We start from the raw sequence: 22,793 nt of genomic DNA on the forward strand, positions 1-22,793 counted from the left end.
GCCATCGTCGAACGGTGAACCCCTACATACAGCTTGCCATGGAAAGGAGTAAGAAGGATTGAAGGAAGAGCGAGTAGTGAAGCAGAGTTTTAAGAGGAACACAGCATCTCCATACACCTATCTGAAATTCCCACTATTGATTTACATAAGTATTTCTATCTCTTTTTATTTTCTTTTTATTATTAATTTTCGAAACCATAAACCAATTTAATCTGCCTAACTGAGATTTACAAGGTGACCATAGCTTGCTTCATACCAACAATCTCTGTGGGATCGACCCTTACTCACGTAAGGTTTATTACTTGGACGACCCAGTACACTTGCTGGTTAGTTGAACGGAGTTGTGAATTCAACCGGTGCCATAATAATGATTTCATACAAATACAAAGAATATGGATCACAATTTTGTCCACCAAGTTTTTGGCGCCGTTGCCGGAGATTGTTCGAGTATGGACAACTGACGGTTCATCTTGTTGCTCAAATTAGGTAATTTTCTTTTCAAAAATCTTTTTCAAAAATTTTTCTTTTATTTTTCGTTTTTCCTAACATTATTTCCGAAAAAAAAATTAATAAAAATCCAAAAAAATTAGAAAATCATAAAAATCAAAAATATTTTGTGTTTCTTGTTTGAGTTTTGAGTCAAATTTTAAGTTTGGTGTCAATTGCATGCTTTTAAAATTTTTTTCTTGCATTTTTCGAAAATTTCATGCATTCATAGTGTTCTTCATGATCTTCAAGTTGTTCTTGATAAGTCCTCTTGTTTGATCTTGATGATTTCTTGTTTTGTGTTGTTTGTTGTTTTTCATGTACATCTTTGCATTCATATTTTCCAAGCATTAAAAATTTCTAAGTTTGGTGTCTTGCATGTTTTCTTTGCATCAAAGATTTTTCAAAATTATGTTCTTGATGTTCATCATGATCTTCAAAGTGTTATTGGTGTTCATCTTGACATTCATAGCATTCTTGCATGCATTCATTGTTTTGATCTAAAAATTTCATGCATTGAGTATTTTTGTTGTTTTTCTCTTTCATCATTAAAAATTCAAAAATAAAAAAATATATCTTTTCCTTATTTCCCTCCAAAATTTCGAAATTTTGGGTTGACTTGGTCAAAAATTTTTAAAATTAGTTGTTTCTTACAAGTCAAGTCAAAATTTCAATTTTAAAAAATCTTATCTTTTCAAAATCTTTTTCAAAAATCATATCTTTTTCATTTTTTTTTATTATTTTTCGAAAATTTCAAAAATCTTTTTCAAAATATTTTAAAAATCTTTTTCTTATCTTTTATATCTAATTTTCGAAAATTAGCTAACAATTAATGTGATTGGTTCAAAAATTTGAAGTTTGTTACTTTCTTGTTAAGAAAGGTTCAATCTTTAAGTTCTAGAATCTTATCTTGTAGTTTCTTGTTAGTTAAGTCATTTTAAAAAAATTAAATCTTTTTCAAAATATCTTTTTCTTAAAAATCTTATCTTTTTATCTTATCTTTTTCAAAATTTTATCTTTTTCAAAATTTGATTTCAAAATATCTTATCTAACTTCTTTTCTTCTTTTCTTTTTAAAATTTGATTTCAAATCTTTTTCAATCAACTAACTAACTTTTTGTTTGTTTCTTATCTTTTTCAAAACCACCTAACTACTTTTCCCTCTCTAATTTTCGAAAATATCTCTCTCCTTTTCAAAAATTCTTTTTAATTAATTAAGTGTTTCATGTTTTAATTTTAATACCCTTTAATTTTCAAAAAAATACTAACCCCTTTTTCAAAATTATTTTCGAAATTCCCTTCTCTTTTCTTATTCTATTTAATTATTTAATTACTAACACTTCTCTTCACCTCTCTCCATCTAAATATCTGAATTCCCTCTTCTATTTCTTCTACCCCTTTCTTCTTCTACTAACATAAAGGAATCTCTATACTGTGACATAGAGGATTCCTCTTTCTTTTCTTATTTTCTTCTCTTTCATATGAGCAGGAACAAGGATAAAGGCACTCTTGTTGAAATTGATCCAGAACCTGAAAGGACCCTGAAGAGAAAATTAAGAGAAGCTAAATTACAACAATCCAGAAACAACCTTTCATAAATTTTCGAACAAGAGAAGGAGATGGCAGCCGAAAATAATAATAATGCAAGGAGAATGCTTGGTGACTTCACAAAGCCAACATCCAAGTTTGATGGAAGAAGCATCTCCATTCCTGCCATTGGAGCCAACAACTTTGAGCTAAAACCTCAGCTAGTTGCCTTAATGCAACAAAACTGCAAGTTTTATGGACTTCCATCTGAAGATCCTTACCAGTTTTTAACTGAGTTCTTGCAGATCTGTAAGACTGTAAAGACGAATGGAGTTGATCCTGAAGTCTACAGACTCATGCTTTTCCCTTTTGCTGTAAGAGACAGAGCTAGAATATGGTTAGATTCACAACCTAAGGATAGCCTGGACTCCTGGGATAAGCTGGTCACAGCCTTCTTGGATAAATTTTTTCCTCCTCAAAAGCTGAGCAAGCTGAGAGTGGATGTTCAAACCTTCAAACAAAAAGATGGTGAATCCCTCTATGAAGCCTGGGAAAGATACAAACAGCTGACCAAAAGATGTCCATCTAACATGTTTTCAGAATGGACCATATTAGATATATTCTATTATGGTCTATCTGAATTTTCGAAAATGTCATTGGATCATTCTGTAGGTGGATCTATTCACCTAAAGAAAACGCCTGAAGAGGCTCAAGAACTCATTGACATGGTTGTAAACAACCAATTCATGTACACTTCTGAGAGGAATTCCGTGAATAATGGGATACCTCAGAAGAAAGGAGTTCTTGAAATTGATGCTCTGAATGCCATATTGGCTCAGAACAAAGTGTTGACTCAACAGGTCAACATGATCTCTCAAAATCTGAATGGATGGCAACATGCATCCAACAGTACTAGAGAGGCAGCTTCTGAAGAAGCTTATGATCCTGAGAACCCTGCCATGGAAGAGGTTAATTACATGGGTGAACCTTATGGAAACACCTATAACTCATCATGGAGAAATCATCCAAATTTCTCATGGAAGGATCAACAAAAGCCTCAACAAGGCTTTAACAATGGTGGACGCAATAGGCTAAGCAATAGCAAGCCATATCCATCATCTTCTCAGCAACAGACAGAGAATTCTGAACAAAATACCTCTAATTTAGCCAATCTAGTCTCTGATCTGTCAAAGGCCACTTTCAGTTTCATGAGTGAAACAAGATCCTCCATTAGAAATCTGGAGGCACAAGTGGGCCAGCTGAGTAAGAAAGTCATTGAAACTCCTCCCAGTATTCTCCCAAGCAATACAGAAGAGAATCCAAAAGGAGAGTGCAAAGCCATTGACATAGTCAATATGGCCGAATGCACAAGGGAGGAGGAGGACGAAAATCCTAGTGAGGAAGACCTCCTGGGACGTCCCTCAAGCAAGAAGGAGTTTCCTATTAAGGATCCAAAGGAATCTGAGGCTCACATAGAGACCATAGAGATTCCATTAAATCTCCTTCTGCCATTCATGAGCTCTGAAGACTATTCTTCCTCTGAAGAGGATGAAGATGTGACTGGAGAGCAAGTTGCTCAATATTTAGGAGCTATCATGAAGCTGAATGCCAAGTTGTTTGGTAATGAGACTTGGGAAAGTGAACCTCCCTTGCTCATTAATGAACTAGATACCTGGATTCAGCAAATTCTACCTCAAAAGAAACAAGATCCTGGCAAGTTCTTAATACCTTGTACCAAAGGCACCATGACCTTTGAAAAAGCTCTGTGTGATCTGCGGTCAGGGATAAATCTTATGCCACTCTCTGTAATAGAGAAGCTGGGGATCATTGAGGTACAACCTGCCTTGTTCTCATTACAATTGGCAGATAAGTCATTGAGACAAGCTTATGGAATAGTAGAGGACGTGTTAGTAAAGGTTGAAGGCCTTTACATCCCTGCTAATTTCATAATCTTAGACACTAGGAAGGAAGAGGATGATTGCATCATCCTTGGAAGACCTTTCCTAGCCACAGCAGGAGCTGTGATAGATGTCAACAGAGGTGAATTAGTCCTTCAATTGAATGGGGACTACCTTGTGTTTAAGGCACATGGCCATCCCTCTGTGACAGAAGAGAGTAAGCATAAAGAGCTTCTCTCAGTTCAGAGTCAAGAAGAGCCCACATAGTCGAACTCTAAGTTTGGTGTTGTGAGGCCACAACCAAACTCTAAGTTTGGTGTTAAGATCCCATATCCAAACTCTAAGTTTGGTGTTGGGACTATACAACATTGACCTGATCACCTTGTGACTCCATGAGAGCCACTGTCAAGCTATTGACATTAAAGAAGCGCTTGTTGGGAGGCAACCCAATTTTATTTATCTAATTTTTATTTTATTCTATATTATTGTTATTTTGTGTTTTATTAGGTACATGATCATGAGGAGTCACGAAAAAATCATAAAAATTAAAAACAGAATCAAAAACAGCAGAAGAAAAAAATCACACCCTGGAGGAAGCACAGGCTGGCGTTCAACGCCAGTAAGATGCATCTGGCCGGTGTTCAACGCCAGAACAGAGCATCATTCTGGTGCTGAACGCCAGAAACAAGCAACATTCTGGCGCTAAACGCCAGGAATGTGCCTAGAGAGGAAAAACTGGCGCTGAACGCCAGTAACAAGCATGAAACTGGCGTTCAACGCCAGAAACATGCTTTACATGGGCGTTGAACGCCCAGAATGTGCATCACTCAGCGTTTAAACGCCAGAATGGTGTGCAAAGGCATTTTACATGCCTATTGGGTGCAGGGATGGAATTCCTTGACACCTCAGGATCTGTGGACCCCACAGGATCACCTCAGGATCTGTGAACCTCACAGGATCCCCACCTACCTCGCCCTCTCTCTCTCCATTCATGGTCATCCCTTCTGTTTTTCATTCACCACTCACTTCTATCCACTCTTCCCCATAAACCCCACCCACCTTCAAAATTCAAAACTCTTTCCCACCCAAACCCACCCATATAGCCGACTACACACATCCCTCCATCTCCTCCATATCTTCTTCTTCTTCTTCATCTTTTCTTTCTTCTCTTGCTCGAGGGCGAGCAATTTTCTAAGTTTGGTGTGGTAAAAGCATAGCTTTTTGCTTTTCCATAACCATTAATGGCACCGAAAGCCAGAGACATCCAAAAAAAAAAAGAAGAAGAGAAAAAAAGGGAAGACAAAAGCTTCAACCTCTGAGTCATGGGAGATGGAAAGACTCATGTAAAGGGTTTATAGCTCAGTGGTAGAACATGTGGCTGCAAATCAAGAAATCCCTGAGATACCTCAGGGGATAAATTGTCCTCCACACAAATATTGGAAGCAACTAAGGGTAGGAACACCAAAATTACTAGGAATCATTCAACAGAAGCAAGGAAGAGACATAAAGGAGCTCAAAGAGCACCATTGGACCTTCAAGAAGGCGCCACCCTCACTCAGGTGGATTCATTCCTTGTTCTTATTTCTTTCTGCTTTTCGGTTTTTAATGTTGTGTTTATCTATGTTTTGTGTCTCAACTTCATGATCATTAGTAGTTAGTAACTATGTCTTAAAGCTATGAATAAAATCCATTAATCCTTCACCTCTCTTAAATGAAATATGTTTTAATTCAAAAGAACAAGAAGTACATGAATTTCAAAATTATCCTTGAATTTAATTTAATTTTATTGATGTGGTGACAACACTTTTTGTTTTCTGAATGAATGATTGAACAGTGCATATGTCTTTTGATATTGTTGTTTATGAGTGTTAAAATTGTTGGCTCTTGAAAGAATGATGAACAAAGAGAAACGTTATTGATGATCTGAAAAATCATGAAATTGATTCTTGAAGCAAGAAAAAGCAGTGAAAAAGAAGAAGCTTGCGAAAAAAAAAAAGTGGCGAAAAAAAAATTTAGAAAGAAAAAAAGAAAAAGCAAGCAGAAAAAGCCAATAGCCCTTAAAACCAAAAGGCAAGGGTAAAAAGGATCCAAGGCTTTGAGCATCAATGGATAGGAGGGCCCAAGGAAATAAAATCCAGGCCTAAGCGGCTAAATCAAGCTGTCCCTAACCATGTGCTTGTGTCATGAAGGTCCAAGTGAAAAGCTTGAGACTGAGTGGTTAAAGTCGTGATCCAAAGCAAAAAGAGTGTGCTTAAGAGCTCTGGACACCACTAACTAGGGACTCTAGCAAAGCTGAGTCACAATCTGAAAAGGTTCACCCAGTTATGTGTCTGTGGCATTTATGTATCCGGTGGTAATACTGGAAAACAAAATGCTTAGGGCCACGGCCAAGACTCATAAGTAGCTGTGTTCAAGAATCAACATGCTTAACTAGGAAAGTCAATAACACTATCTGAAATTCTAAGTTCCTAGAGAAACCAATCATTCTAAACTTCAAAGGAAAAAGTGAGATGCCAAAACTGTTCAGAAGCAAAAAGCTACAAGTCCCGCTTATCTAATTATAATTAATATTCATTGATATTTTGAAATTTATAGTATATTCTCTTCTTTTTATCCTATTTGATTTTCAGTTGCTTGGGGACAAGCAACAATTTAAGTTTGGTGTTGTGATGAGCGGATAATTTATACGCTTTTTGGCATTGTTTTTAAATAGTTTTTAGTAAGTTCCAGCTACTTTTAGGGATGTTTTCATTAGTTTTTATGTTAAATTCACATTTCTGGACTTTACTATGAGCTTGTGTGTTTTTCTGTGATTTCAGGTAAATTCTGGCTGAAATTGAAGGACTTGAGCAAAACTCTGAAAAAGGCTGACAAAAGGACTGCTGATGCTGTTGGAATCTGACCTCCCTGCACTCAAAATGGATTTTCTGGAGCTACAGAACTCTAAATGGCGCGCTCTCAACGGCGTTGGAAAGTAGACATCCAGAGCTTTCCAGAAATATATAATAGTCCATACTTCATTCGGAAATTGACGGCGTAACTTGGCGTTGAACGCCAAGTACATGCTGCTGTCTGGAGTTAAACGCCAGAAAAACGTCATGATCCGGAGTTGAACGCCCAAAACACGTCATAACTCGGAGTTCAACTCCAAGTAAAGCCTCAGCTCGTGGATTGATCAAGCTCAGCCCAAGCATACACCAAGTGGGCCCCGGAAGTGGATTTATGCATCAATTACTTACTCATGTAAACCCTAGGAGCTAGTTTATTATAAATAGAACTTTTTACTATCATAATCTCATCCTGGATTGTCTTTTGAATCCTGTGATCACGTTTTGGGGGCTGGCCATTCGGCCATGCCTGAACCTTTTACTTATGTAATTTCAACGGTGGAGTTTCTGCACACCATAGATTAAGGGTGTGGAGCTTTGCTGTACCTCAAGTTTCAATACAATTACTATTACTTTTTATTCAATTCTCTCTTATTCTTATTCCAAGATATTCATTCGCACCCAAGAACATGATGAATGTGATGATTATGTGACGCTCATCATCATTCTCACCTATGAACGCGCGTGATTGACAACCACCTCCGTTCTACATGCAACCGAGCTTGAATGTGTATCTCTTAGATTCCCCAACAGAATCTTCGTGGTATAAGCTAGATAGATGGCGGCATTCATGAGGATCCGGAAGGTCTAACCTTGTCTGTGGTATTCCGAGTAGGATCCTGGGAATCCGGAAAGTCTAACCTTGTCTGTGGTATTCCGAGTAGGATTCCGGTAATGAATGACTGTGACGTGCTTCAGACTCGCAAGTGCTGGGCGTTAGTGACAGACGCAAAAGAATCAAGGGATTCTATTCCAGCAGGAGCGGGAACCAACCAGTGATTAGCCGTGCTGTGACAGAGCGCGTGAACGTAGTTTTCACTGCGAGGATGGGATGTAGCCTTCGGCCAGTGTGATGCCTCCAGACGATTAGCCATGCGAGTGACAGCGCAGAGGACCATTTTCCAGAGAGGATACAAAGTAGCCATCGTCGAACGGTGAACCCCTACATACAGCTTGCCATGGAAAGGAGTAAGAAGGATTGAAGGAAGAGCGAGTAGTGAAGCAGAGTTTCAAGAGGAACACAGCATCTCCATACACCTATCTGAAATTCCCACTATTGATTTACATAAGTATTTCTATCTCTTTTTATTTTCTTTTTATTATTAATTTTCGAAACCATAAACCAATTTAATCTGCCTAACTGAGATTTACAAGGTAACCATAGCTTGCTTCATACCAACAATCTCTGTGGGATCGACCCTTACTCACGTAAGGTTTATTACTTGGACGACCCAGTACACTTGTTGGTTAGTTGAACGGAGTTGTGAATTCAACCGGTGCCATAATAATGATTTCATACAAATACAAAGAATATGGATCACAATTTCGTCCACCAATGAGCCAGACCAGGAGAAAACATCATTCATCACACCCAGAGCTAATTTCTGCTACGTGGTCATGCCATTCGGATTAAAGAATGCATGAGCCACATATCAAAGGTTGATGAACAAACTATTTTTCCCTTATCTGGGGAGTCTAATGGAAGTATACGTCGACGATATGCTGGTAAAGACCAAGAAGGAAGTCGACCTCTTATCAGACCTCTCACAAGTCTTTGACACCATAAGGCTGCACAGGATGAGACTAAATCCCGCAAAGTGCGCCTTCGCGGTGGAGGCAGGAAAATTTCTAGGGTTTATGCTAACACAAAGAGGGATCGAAGCCAATCCCGATAAGTGTAGAGCCATCCTAGAAATGAAAAGTCCGACTTGCTTGAGAGAAGTCCAGCAGCTGAATGGCCGACTTGCAGCCCTCTCCAGATTTTTGGCAGGATCGGCACTGAAATCCCTTCCACTATTCTCCTTATTAAGAAAGGGATGCCAGTTCGAATGGACTCCTGAATGCGAGGAGGCGTTCCAGGAGTTCAAAAAGTTTTTAAGCCAACCTCCTATTCTGACCCGACCAGTATCTGGAAAAGACCTCGTCCTGTACTTATCCGTAGCGGACAAGGCTGTCTCATCAGCCCTGATAAGAGAAGACGAGGTCGGACAACATCCAGTTTATTTCATCAGTAAAGTTCTACAAGGTCCCGAGCTATGATACCACAAACTAGAGAAGTTTGCCTACTCCTTAATAATAGTCTCACGAAGGCTACGACCTTACTTTCAGGCTTACACAATAAGAGTCCGTACGAACCAACCCATGAAGCGAATCCTCCAAAAGACGGATGTTGCAGGGAGAATGGTTCAATGGGCAATAGAGCTCTCCGAGTTCGACTTAAGATATGAAACTCGGACGGCGATCAAAGCTCAGTGCCTCGCCGACTTCGTTGCAGAATACGCAGGGGATCAGGAGGAAAAACCAACTACATGGGAACTCTATGTAGATGGATCCTCCAACAAAACAGGAAGCGGTGCAGGCATAATATTGGTAGATGAAAGAGGAACCCAGATAGAGGTTTCCCTAAAATTTGAATTCCCAACTTCAAATAATCAGGCAGAGTATGAAGCCTTGATTGCTGGATTGAAGCTGGCAGAAGAAGTCGGAGCTACAAAGGTGATGATATACAGCGACTCACAAGTGGTGACCTCCCAAATAAGTGGAGAGTATCAGGCAAATGACCCAAATATAAAGAGGTACTTAGAGAAGACTTTGGAGCACCTTGGGCGCTTTGCAGAAACCGAGGTTAAACACATAACTCGGGATCTAAACAGCAGAGCGGACGCCCTATCCAAGTTAGCAAGTACCAAGCCAGGAGGAAACAACAGAAGCCTGATCCAAGAAACCCTCCAGGAACCCTCAGTGGTAAAAATAGAATACAAACAAGAAGTACTTGAGGTAGTCGGTTTAAACCTCGGATGGATGAACCCCTTGTTCGAATACATGAAATTCGACATCCTCCCTAAAGAGGAGAAAGAGGCTAAAAAGATCCGAAGGGAAGCACAACACTACACCTTGGTGAGAAATATTCTCTACAGAAGGGGGATATCAACACCACTATTAAAGTGTGTACCGACCTCAAGAACCGCCGAGGTATTAGAGGAAGTACATAGTGGGATCTGCGAAAACCATCTCGGAGCAAGGTCACTAGCCAGGAAAGTAATCCGAGCTGGATTCTACTGGCCGACCTTGCAGAAAGATGCCACAGAATTTGTAAAAAATTGTCAACCATGTCAGATGCATGCAAATTTCCACGTGGCTCCACCAGAAGAGCTCATCAGTATCACTTCTCCATGGCCCTTTGCAAAATGGGGAATGGATTTGTTAGGTCCTTTTCCCCAAGCGCCAGGACAAGTCAAATACCTGATCGTGGGAATAGATTTCTTCACAAAGTGGATAGAAGCAGAACCATTGGCCACCATCACCGCTCAAAGAAGTCGGAAGTTCCTCTACAAAAACATCATCGCAAGATATGGGATACCTTATTCCATCACTACAGATAATGGAACCCAATTCACTGACTCTACCTTCAGAAGCTTAGTAGCCAGTATGAGAATCAAACACCAGTTCACCTTGGTAGAGCACCCGCAAGCCAATGGGCAAGCCGAGGCAGCCAACAAAGTCATACTGGCAGGGCTAAAGAAAAGATTACAAGAAGCAAAAGGAGCTTGGGCTGAAGAGCTCCCCCATGTGCTATGGGCTTACAGGACAACACCCCAATCCGCCACAGGAGAAACACCCTTCCAACTAGTCTATGGTGTAGAGGCAATGATACCAATAGAAATCAATGAACAAAGCCCAAGGGTAATTCTCCATGATGAGATCGGAAACATACAAGGGCACAAAGAGGAGCTCGACTTGCTCCCCGAAGTCCGAGAAGATGCCCAGATAAGAGAAGCAGCGTTGAAGCAAAGGATGACTACAAGGTACAACAAAAAAGTCATTCGAAGAACATTTGCTCCGAATGATTTGGTCTTAATCAGAAACGACATTGGAGTCAACAAATCAGGAGAAGAAAAACTTGCTGCTAATTGGAAGGGACCATACAAAGTCAATAAAGTCTTAGGAAAAGGTTATTATAAAGTAACCGACCTGAACGGCACTGAGTTCCCAAGGTCGTGGCATGCTTGTAATCTGAAAAGGTACTACAGTTAAAAGCGAACTCTACTCCCTGATGTACTCTTTTCCCAACTTCATGATTTTTTCCCAAAATCAAAGGGTTTTTTTCTGAAGAAGAGTTTTTAACGAGGCATCATAGTAGAGGCTAAGGGAAAATAGGCTATTAAAAACCCTTAGTAGCAAGAAGGTACCTCCCCAATCAATAAAAGATCTTTTTCCATTTATCTCTTATAAACTTCTTTCTATTTTCTAAGTCTTTCTACGAAACGCGCCGACTTAAGCTCGACAAAACGTGAAAATCCCATGAACCGATCTATATGGTCGTCAGGATAAAACGACGAGGTACAAGTCGGTGTAAAGAGGTTATATGAGTTGATCGTAAAAAAAACTCGGGAACAATCCGACTCATAAGTCGAAATGAAAACCCGAGTAGAAAAGCTCGGAAATACTTCGACCCGTAAATCGGAGTGAAGAACCGAGTAGAAGAAAAACGCATCGCAAAAATAACCTAAGTCATAAGAACTCACTAAAGCAAAGTTGAGTATAAGGAATAATAAAAAAGAGATTGAAAAACCTAGGAAAAAGTTTAAAGGCTGTCCTAAAGTCCTTAAACAAAAGGCTCAGAAAAACAAACAAGCCAAAGGGAAAGGTTTTCAGAAAAAGACCAAGGGGACTTCGAAAAATCAAAAAAGCATCACGTATAAGGTAACTTAAACCCTTATCCAAAAAAGGGTATTTATTTTGTTAATTTAAAAACCCTCATTAAAAAGGGTATTTTTTAATATTTTGTTTACAGCCTTGAAAGGCCAAAGGAAATTGTTCAACAAACACCACCAACCAAAAATAAATAAAAGAGTTTAAAAATGGGGAACCTACAGGCCGGGCCCCCAAATAGCCCACAAATCATTTTTTAGGAAGAAGAGTAGACGGATCACCACCACCGGAGTCAGGAGGAGAGATAACCCTGACACCACCAGTCCTAGCACGAGACTTGGCTTTGGCCTCCTGGACCCTCTGGTAAGATTCCTGAGCATTCGTCTTCGCCATTTCTGAAAAAGAAAACAATAGCTAAGGAATTAAACAAGTCGGAAAGATCAGTTAACAAGTCAGGAATCTAACAAACAAATGAAAGCTACCTAGCTGTGCTTGGATAAAGGTCGGGGACCTTTGGAGAAACTTTTTAGTGTCCAAATATGGGGCCCTCCCCCACACTTCTCGGAGGAACCCCACAATGGCGGCCTCTACTTGATCCAGGTCATCCAAACCATATTTCTCTCAAGGAGAGGCCTCCAGCCAGTATAAAGGGAAGCGAGGAGAAGAATCATCGTCCAGGAAAAAGGGGTGGTGACCCTCTACAGCTTGCACTTTGAAAAAATAATTTTTAAAGTCGTGGAAGGATTCGTCAAAAAGGGTAAAGATTCTCCGACCTTGTATGGCTCGGAAGGAAACCCATTGTTGTTTATTGTTTAGCCTACTGAAGGGCTTGGTCAAATGGAAAAGATGGAAAAAGATTTTCAGAGAGGTCGGGAACTCCAGAGCATGGCTAATAAATTGATAAATTTTCAAAAAACCCCAAGAGTTGGGGTGAAGCTGGGTAGGGGCAACCCGACAGTGCTGCAAAACAGACATCTCAAAATCTGAAAAAGGTAGAAAAACGCCCAGACGGGTGATCATGCACTCATACATAAAGAAGAAATGAGGGGCCGTTTCATTGGCCCTCCCATGGCAAACTCGGTCCTCTGAACTTGGGATAAGCAATTCATACTTAGGCTTGTCCTCATCCGAGGTACAGAGCCGGTGGTGAGTACGAAGATGGGTAACAAACTCAACATCAACCAACGGCTCCTCCCCTAGGACAGTAACATCAACCCAATCTACGGAAGCCATTTTCTTTTCCTAAAGAAGATGAGGAAACCTACAAAGGGAAAAAGAAAAGAAAAAATAAAAAAGAAAGGTCTCTAGAGGGGAGAAAAAGGAACCAAGCAAAAGTCTACAAACCTACTTATCTACAAAATAAAGGCATACGAAAAATACGAAAGAGAAAAAGAAACTAACCTCTCTCTGAAAATGAAGGTTGGAAGAAGCAGAAGTCTCCGAAACACAAGAATGCAGCACGAACGAATGAAGAACGAACGAGGAAAGAATTAGAAAAATCGCAGAAAGAAGATAATGAAAGAGAGGGAAAAGTATTTATAAATACTCTAGGGGCATAATGGTAAAAACGGGGCAGTTATTAATGAGAGTGCACCGTTACCAAAGCCATTAATCCCTAGGTACACCCCTAACAGACACGACGCTTGAATAGACGTAACTGTCAGAAACAAAAAGTCGCAAAAATCACGTCGGTTTAAAAACCCACGCCTCCTCCAAGAAAGTCGGCTACGAACCCGAGTAAAATACTCGAACCCAAGTCTTAAAGAGATCTTGGGCTCAAGTAGGGGCACTGTTCATACCCTGGCCCAATAATAAAGGCCCAGGTCCAAACAAAAGGCCTAGTCCAAAGGATTGAGCCTTGCTGAGCACCGACCTTCGTACTAAGAAGTCGGTGCTGACTACGGACTGCTCTAAAGAAGTCGAGACGAAGAATAGTTGGCAGATTAACATCAATTCAAATGAGTAACTGCCCCTAAAATCTCTCTAACCACTTCCGGGAGCCATATCTTAACCTCCCTAAGATAAAGGGACGGTTATCACCCTAAAAGGGTGGCACTACTTCAGCGGTGGTTATTGGCTCACCCTATAAATACACTGACACCCCTCAGGTATCTCTAAGCCCAATACATTCAAACTTGCTCACACCCTTGCTAACTTAGGCATCGGAGTGTCTTTGCAGGTACCACCCCCCATTCACTCACGTACACAAGTCGGAAGGAGGTTCCAGCGTGCAAACCTGCTCGAAGACTACCATCCGCAGACAATTGGGCCGGCCAACTACGGTCCAGTATATTAATCTCCGGTTACCCACCGTAACAATATATATATATATATATATATATATATATATATATATATATATATATATATATATATATATATATATTAAATTAATTCCAATATTATATTGTATTAATTATAAGATTATTATTTTGCTTTTAATCACATTTGTTGAATTAGGATCAAAGAAGTATAAAATTAGAATTTAAAGACAAATTCAAGTTCAGTATGGATATCAACTATTCGGTAATAAATATATTTTTTTATAAATAAGTGCATCATAATTTTTTGACATAAAATTTATGAAGTCTCAAATTTCACCCTATATAGATCCGGTTTTAGTGTGGTCCAAAAATAATGTCATTCCACCAGGTTTAGTGTCGAGTAAGGATCTAAAAAATTAGACTCATTATTTAAGACCAAGTTGGGATTAAAGAGAACCCAACTTCACCCAACTCTATAAGCACCCCTAATCCTATTTATTCTCTAAAAACTAGACCCTTTTTTAAATTTATTTTTAAAAGATTTTATTAATTAATTTTTTAAAGATTATAATTTAATTACATTTATAAATTGCTAGTATGTATGATACCTAATATTTTCAATTAAATACTGACCAAAGTTATTAATTTAATCCATCCCAACATAATTTATAGACTAAATTAATATACTTTTATAAATATATTTGGTCAAAATTTAATTAGATAAGTTATGTATTATTTATGTTATTCGAGCAAAAGGGTGATAAAAAGATAAACTCATGATTAATTTGTAATTCTTAAAACTCAATTTAAAATATTATAATTTAATTAATAAAAAGTGATATTTTATTAAGTTTAACAATTTAAAATAAAATTACACATCATTTTTATTGTTGTTACTGTACTTTATCTTGAAATACCAAAACTAGTGTTCTCAACTTCTCATTGCGTTTTTATATCCATGCGAGAATAGGTTCTCTATTAAAAAACAATTAAGAATAACTGTAAAATATTTTACTCAATCGCATTTATTTAGGAGGAGTGCTATACATACAAATCATTTTTGTTTACAAGTCTTACAAGTTGGGCCTAACATGCATGTTACAGAAGAAGCAGAAGCAGAAGAAGTTAGGCCTAACACGTGCGTTACAGAAGAAGAAGAAGAAGCGTGAATATAAATGACTTGTATGATTTGTATGGAAAAGCATTCTCTCTTTGTCTTCGATCTCCTTCTGTTTTTTTCGATTTTCATAGTTTCTGAAATCAAGCTTTGAAATTGTTTTGAAGATGATGGAACTTCAAAAATACACCCGAACGATTACAAAAATACACTCAAACGATTATAGAAATACATCCAAAGGATTACAGAAATACACCCAAATAGTTACAGAAATAAACCAAACGATTATAAAAATACACCCAAAGGATTACAGAAATACACCAAAAGGATTTAAGAAATACACCCAATACAGGAAGAGACAGTATATTTCTTCTTGAAATCAATACACCCAAAGAATTATAGAAATACACCCAAAAGATTACAAAAATACACCCAAAAAATTTAAGAAATACACCCAAAATTCGTTGAAGTATGCATAATTCAGAACTCTTTCTCTTTTTCCTCCTCATCTTCTGCTGCTTCTTCTTTTTCAAAAACGATTTCAGAGCTTGATGTCAAAAAACAATGGAAACCGAGAATAACGAAGAAAGAAAACAAAGAGAAAAGCACGTAAATGACGAAGAAGAACAAAAAGAGGAAGAAGAACATGTAGCAAGAAGAAGAAGAATGAGAAAGAGAAGGTAAGAAACATACCTTGAATAATATTTCTTCGTTTTTTCTGGTGATTTTGATGAAGGAGAAAGAAAAAACGAAAAGAGGAGAAAAAATTTCAATAAAAAAAGAGGGAGGAAGAGAAGAAAAAGAGACAGAAAAAGAAGAAGAGATACCAAAAAAACGTGAAACGGCGTGTTTATAAATGACTTGTATGGAAAATCACTTGTATGTGGAGAATTACTCTTCTTTTGAATAATTATTTTTACTGATATAACATCATATAATTAAATATTTGTAAAATTATTTAACACTGACAATAGTCATTCAATCGCATTTATTCTTTAAATACTAATAGTTATTAAATATTTGTAAAATTATTTTTTAACATTGACAATAATCATTCAATCGCATTTATTCTTTTAAATAACTAATAGTTATTTTTGCTGATATAACATCATATAATTAAATATTTATAAAATTATTTAATACTAACAATACATCAAAATTAAATTTCATAAAGTTGGTTGATTTTTGTAACCATTTTGTTTTTCGATTTTCCTGTTAGCTTTCTGCAATAACAATATTCCTTTATAACGTTTTGAAATAAATATAAAATATTTAAGCTTAAATAAGTTTTGATTTTTGTAAAATTCATAATTTGCTAACATAATATTGATGAGTCTTAGTGTAACCAAGAGTTCCTTTGTTACCAATCTTACCATATACAAGACAAGATCCAGGGTCTAGGGCATTCAAACATGGATTAAGTTTCTAATTACATTGTCCCAGTTAGTAAACTCAAAAAGTAATAGGTACAATGCTTCATTTGCAAGAAGGATTACTTCTCGGTTCTCTTTAATGGCAAACCTGCTTTCACAGTAATAAAAGGGGGAAAAAAAGAAGCCCCATCAATAATAAAAGCAGAAACACAAAAAAATACTGAGACAAAAGCATGAACAATGAAAGGGGAAAAAAAAGGCTCACCAGCTAGCCTTTTTCATTATGGCCTTAAAACTGTTTAAGCTTAGAAAGCTGATGCAATGAATCTTGAAGAACTTGGGTAGTGCTTCCCTTATCCTGAAGAAACACATAAATATTATAAGATGTCATCATCCTATTGGATATAATAGCCATAAAACTAGTTGGTGAATTCTATAATAGACATATTTTTATCTTCTATGGAAACAATAGGGAGGTGCTCATATTCAAATCAAAATGAAAACCACCATGTGTGAAAGATTGTTGAACATATAATCAAATTTGCAATTGAATTACTTATCCAAGACAGATCTCACTTGCTTATTGAATATATAATCATCAATTGATAAATGAGTTTGTCATATACTTAAGACAACTACTTTCAGCACCAAAGGCATTAGTAATAATGATACCGATTTATATCGACAGATGTCATACCTTTACCGATGGGACAAGCGCAAAAACTTCATCAACAGTTTCTGGGCACATATTAGCAATCATGCATATCTGCAGTGAATAAAAACTTTAAAAAAATGTTAAATAATACATAACAGCAAAAGGAAGCTAGAATGAGATTGATACCTCATTATCAGAGAAGCCCTGACCCTTAAGTGGCCTAATGTTTGAGTCAAGAGAAGAACAAAGTTGAACAAAATGTAGATAGAGAGAGAACAGTCATATAAAGCAAAGCATTAGTGCTTCTTATCCCTGTAAACAGACCCAAAAACAAGTATGCACAGATGTATAAACAAGTAGCATCTTCAAAGATAAAGGATACTGAAGTACACGTCTAACCGACTCAGAATCTGAGTACTTGCTATTGCTACTGGCATAATGCAGCCCCTTGTCAAATGATCTACAAAGAAAGAAGAAGAAATTCAGATCACTCGAAACAGACCTTCGTCCTAAATCATGAACTATAAATAACCGATGTATTCTTGTCAATAAAAAATAAGTGTTCTCGGTGTCCTCACATAGGGATTTTGATGGTTGAATCTCTAGATAACATGACCATCTGCTCTTGAATGCCATGCAAGATATCAGCAGCCTCACAGTCCATTATGCATTTGATATTTTCTGGAAGTTCTGCATAAGCCAACCAAATAGGAGTAATATTGTAGATATTAGTTAAAGCAGAGTTTATGTAATGCAGATTTGATTAGTTCAGTGACTAAACCAAAATGGATAGATCATAAATGAGAGTCAAGATGCAGGTATAAATCATAAAGAAGATATAACCAAGTCAAGCACCAACTTTGATCAATTCCAGGGTCTGATGGGCTTTTTGAAGCATTAGCCTTTCCATTTGCAACCTTGTCTCCCTTTCCTCCTTTGTTAAATTCACCTTGGAAACGAAAAACAATCAGGGAAAAAGAAACTGACTGAGGAGACACAAAAAGAACGAGCAATCTATTTAAATATTGTAATCAAAATGTGCCAGAATGTGAAGTCCTGAAAGGATGGAGGCAGTAATAACTTCAGCAATTGCACTCCTACCTTTTCCGCCAGATGCTGGTGAACCAGTACTAGTTATTCCGGATTCAAATGGGCCTAAAATATACCAAAAAAAGGAAAAAAAAAATCAGTAAGATCATAGAAGAACTAATTGTAAACAAGGCGACTCTTCTTCAGTTCAGGCACCGGCTGCATCACAGAGGTTTTAGCACAGTGTAGTCACCACAGAGAAGTAGCAAGACATTAGAATATGGTTCTAACTTCTAAGTTCTAACCTTCTTTAGAAAACTGAACCCTCCTTCCTTTTGATGATTTTGTTGCACTGTCATCTTTCCCTTTTAGGGATCCTGCCAAGAAGAAAAAGGATACTCAAGTGCTTATATTACAACATATTGGCATTTCATCATCAACTAAAGACGAGATTAATACGCAAATGCCAAGTATCAACACATGATCTCGTATCAGTAATAAAAACAAATACAATACCAAAAACACTTCATACATAGTCAAAATATGTTTCGTGAACTGATATCTGGTTCTGGTTTGCTCACAAAGCAACATAATAGCAAATGGAGAATTGCATGTAGTGAAGGAGTCAAACTCAAGTACAGTACATTTGGAAACAATTTAAAAGGCGGGAGCAAACAGCAACTCCAACCTCCATTTTTCTTCCCTCCAAATCGAAACGGTTGATATAAACTTCTCTTTCATTCTATCACCAGACATATTAATTATTAAGCATCCAAACAAGAGGAATACACGTTCATGCATGTTCAAGTCCTTTACCTTTCCATTCCATTTGTTTTGAAGCCATTTGCTTTCATAATTTATTTACACTCTCAAACATAGTCATCAGTGGGAGAATCAATCCTCATAGGTTAAACTCAATCCCAATCTCCCAACGAATAATTTAACTCCAAGAGTAAATAAATGAAAATACAAAGACCCAACAAAAAAAGAACCTAACTTTAATTTGCAGAAAGAAAAAGGGAAAGTGAAACAACACTTACCCTTGCTTAACAGCGATGAACCCTTTCCTCCTTTCTCCGACATAACTGAACGTTCAGCTTAACCTAACGAAATAAGAGCAATGCAGGTAAAACAAAGAACGCAGTGGTGTAATTGGATGGTTCACAGTATCAGAGTTGACATGATCAAAATTCAGCAACAGAAAATGACATAAAAAGAAAGGATTTTTATTTGAAGAGCGTTTGTTTGAGGAAGAACAGATAAATGGGTCAGAGTGTTAAGCTTCATTCAATCACTTACCGCAGAGAAAGCGTGGAAGGTGCCTCCGGAGAATGAATTGAAAAATTCCCGAACTCAACAAAAGAGGTCTTTTTATTCAACTCTTGAATGAAGCGTACTTTTGGTATTTAGATCTTGGGCTCATTATTTTTATTTATTAGTGGTTTGGGCTATTTTAGTCATTAAATAAATTTTGAAATTGGTTAGGCCCAATTCATGTATTAATTTTTTGTTTAAGAATGTGTTCCTACTTGGTGCCCAGACCAAACATTAAAGTTTAATAATTATTTTTTAACTTGAAAAAAAAATTAATTTGAAAAATCTTACATGCATTTGAAGTTATATGAAATTTGATCTAGAATCTGCATCTTTATTAAATTTTAGTAAATAATTTATTATTTGGTAATGGTGAGAATAATAGGTTTTCATAAATATTCGTATATCGGCATTGTTCCGACCTTTTTTTGGGTCAACATTCTCACTTGGTTATTACTTATTATTGATATATTTTTAGCTTTATTTTTTATAAATTTAATACTTTTTTGGCACTATTTAGTATTGCAGGAAAAATAACTTTGCTCTACTTTAGTAACTTTTTTTGTGGGTCAATCAATAATACAAGGGGAAGCAATTAGCTATGGAATTTTTTATTTTTATAAATTAAATAAATATAATAATTATCAAAATAAATTATTTTAAAAATATTTATCAAAATAAATATCCATCTCTTATCTCGTTTACACTGTAAACGAAATAATTTTGCATGTATCTTGTAAACAAAATAAGACAGATGCATGCGATACGTGTTTATGTCGTTTACAGTGTAAACGAGATATATATTTATTCATTTTGATAGAATCAATGATTTGAAAAACCAATAAAGAAATGTGTACAATGTTTCCTCTTCAATTAATTTTATTGTGGATAAATAAAAAGGATTAACTAACATTGTATTTTTTATTGAGGAAGGTTACATTATCAGCAAATATTATCAATGTTTTTTACTAGTACTTGGCCAACAATAATTTGCATTCATATTTGTAGAAATTTTACATAAAAAAATATATATAATTTGCACCTATATTTACCAGAATTTTACACACATAAATCAATATAGTTTGCACACACATCTCTCGGAGTTTAGACACATGAATTAGTACAATTTATTTATTAAAAATAGTGTAATATTTGCAAAGTTTTGAAAACCGAACTAGTCATCAAACCACTCTAATTACTATTTTGCTGGTTTATTAGTCCAATCACTTCAACTGTAATTCAACCGAAAAATTATTTTATAATAAAATAACAAATAAAATATAAATAAATATCTTAAAAGTTAAAACATAATTATAGTCTAATATAAATTTTAAAATGTGTTCCAAATATAATGCAGTACATTAAATGTTATCAACTAAAGTCTTACAATTTTATCAAAGCACAATCTTAAAAGTTAAGTAACAAACGGAAATATCCATTATATTACTATTGAAATCTTCAATACAATCACAAACTAAACACAATGAAGCCCAAAGCATAAACACAGCACATCATAATATTCCAACAGCACATCACTATACAAAAAAGCACAAAACACAAAACGGCAGAGCAGCCAAAGCTAAGCAGTAATCAATTAATCATTCAATAAAAACACAAAACACTATGATTTCTGAACCCAGCATAAAAAAAAAAAACGAAAAACAAGCACAAGCAGTGAGCAGTGCAATTTTTTTTACTTCAAAAGGGGATTATAAACAACTGATTCTATGAAAGTTCAATAGCTAAACAAACTACAATAATATGCAATGCCAAAAATAGACCAATAATGAAGGGTTTCTCTTTTCAATTCTATGTTCAAGCTTGTGGGGGACCAAAATCAATAGAGTAGTACCATTGGGATAGTCTTTCTTCTTAATTCTTATATACCTCCAACTATTTCCTACAAAATGAAAATTGAGCACAAAACACAGCCTTAAAACAAAAACAGAACAACACTCAGAAATCAATAAGAATATTAAGCACCAACTTATGACAAAATGTACTATCAAGGATACATATATTCATGTCTTGGCGTGTTTGTTGCCACTTTATTTGGCTAATCAAGTTCAGTTTTGAAGTATGAAATCCCAAAGGTTCTAGAAGGTGATTTATTAACCAATAAATCAAATTGCATAGTATCAAACAGTTAAATTTTAAGTCAAAAAGTGAGGCTTGTTGGTATTAAGCATAAAGTGAAATTAACAACATTCAAACTTTGCACACAATTACTTTCAAGTTGACATAATAGTGATTAATCACATATCATTTCAGTGTTTTTCCGGTATTCAATACTTACTAAAATATACTTACTAAACCCGTAAAACATACTTACTAAAATGTCAGGAAGACCATGATTATGCGAGTTCATTTCAATACACAATTTGTTACCTTTTGTGGTTAAATTACAAGTATTCCTTTAGGCAATGAGCACAAAATTTATCATCAAGAAACTTTAACAAAATTTAACAACAGGAAAAAAAGCAAGAACAAGCCAGTAACAATTTATCAGTATCAGTTTATCATCAATCAGTAAGCCAGTAACAGAGTTAATCAACCAAAACAAGCAAGAACAAGCTAGTAATAGAGTTAAAATTTATCATCAAGCAGTGAGCAGAGCCAATCAACCAAGAAAAAGCACCGAGCATTGACTGAGCATCCGAGGCCTTACCTTCGGCGAGGGCAGTGACCACAGATTTGAGGGAGAGCTACGGGAGACGGACGGCGGGGAGCTGGCGACGAACGCTGGCGAGCTGGAGACGAACACGACGGACAGACGACGTTGGAGCAAGACCTGGAGACGCTGGCGTTGGGCGAACGGTAGGGCCTTCGAGCACGACGAACCAGGAGATTTGGCGAACGACCACGACGAACCAGGCGGCGACGGTGAGGCCAACGGCGGCGCAATGGAGGCTAGGGTTTTCAAGGAAGAACACGGAAGATCTCTGCGTGAGCGTAAGCGCGAGTGAGGGAGACTTGTTTCTCAATTCAGAAACCGTTTCTCTTTTGTTTTAAACGGCGTCGTTTGGAGTAAACCGGCCGGATACTGATTTGGTCTGACCGGTCGGTTCTCGATAGAAATGAATCTTCTCAATTTTTTTAACAATTGATGGAGTAAAGTGTAATCTCTCACCATACTCTATACTTTTCAAGTGGGACCAAAAATAAATATGAGAGAAAAAACAATAAAGGGTTAAAGATCACACTTTAAACTCTCAATTTTTTTAACAATTAAAAAGATCCATTCTCGTTCTCGACCGATTCAACGGTTTACAAACAATTTTAAAATTATCGGTTTTAAACAGTAAATCGTACAATATTATTTTTCAGTTCACGATTAAACCGGTCTAACTAACCGATTCAATTTTCAGAAC

General features: G+C 36.7%; 1 protein-coding gene across 4 annotated transcripts; it reads right to left on the reverse strand.

Annotated features, from left to right (window-relative positions):
* Positions 1-16,322: 16,322 nt before the first annotated feature.
* LOC130972972 (DNA-directed RNA polymerases IV and V subunit 4-like) lies at positions 16,323-22,390 on the reverse strand. Of its 4 annotated transcripts, XM_057897330.1 has the most exons (12): positions 22,091-22,390; positions 21,275-21,322; positions 19,149-19,211; positions 18,414-18,485; positions 18,181-18,234; positions 17,939-18,028; positions 17,658-17,769; positions 17,462-17,539; positions 17,266-17,299; positions 17,122-17,190; positions 16,690-16,782; positions 16,323-16,572 (listed from the first exon to the last, which is right to left on the reverse strand). In XM_057897330.1, the coding sequence occupies exons 3-11, from the start codon at positions 19,189-19,191 to the stop codon at positions 16,714-16,716; spliced, it is 621 nt and encodes a 206-aa protein (XP_057753313.1). In that variant the 5' UTR covers positions 19,192-19,211; positions 21,275-21,322; positions 22,091-22,390; the 3' UTR covers positions 16,323-16,572; positions 16,690-16,713. The 4 variants fall into 4 exon arrangements, with proteins under 4 accessions (XP_057753313.1, XP_057753312.1, XP_057753314.1 ...); XM_057897329.1 differs by lacking the exon at positions 21,275-21,322; XM_057897331.1 differs by lacking the exons at positions 21,275-21,322; positions 22,091-22,390 and adding an exon at positions 19,408-19,704 and having other exon boundaries at positions 16,323-16,575.
* Between the last annotated feature and the right edge of the window lie 403 nt (positions 22,391-22,793).

Source organism: Arachis stenosperma, chromosome 4 (genome assembly GCF_014773155.1).
Source record: "Arachis stenosperma cultivar V10309 chromosome 4, arast.V10309.gnm1.PFL2, whole genome shotgun sequence".
Taxonomy (NCBI): domain Eukaryota; kingdom Viridiplantae; phylum Streptophyta; class Magnoliopsida; order Fabales; family Fabaceae; genus Arachis; species Arachis stenosperma.

What these genes read in the sequence shown, in the direction of transcription:
- LOC130972972 (XM_057897329.1), bottom strand. Translation starts at nt 19,191, where the DNA reads ATGTCGGAGAAAGGAGGAAAGGGTTCATCGCTGTTAAGCAAGG. An exon ending in TTCATCGCTGTTAAGCAAGG is followed by an intron (nt 18,486 to 19,148) that starts GTAAGTGTTGTT and finishes TCTTCTTGGCAG; the next exon opens with GATCCCTAAAAGGGAAAGAT. An exon ending in TCAACCATCAAAATCCCTAT is followed by an intron (nt 17,540 to 17,657) that starts GTGAGGACACCG and finishes CTTTCTTTGTAG; the next exon opens with ATCATTTGACAAGGGGCTGC.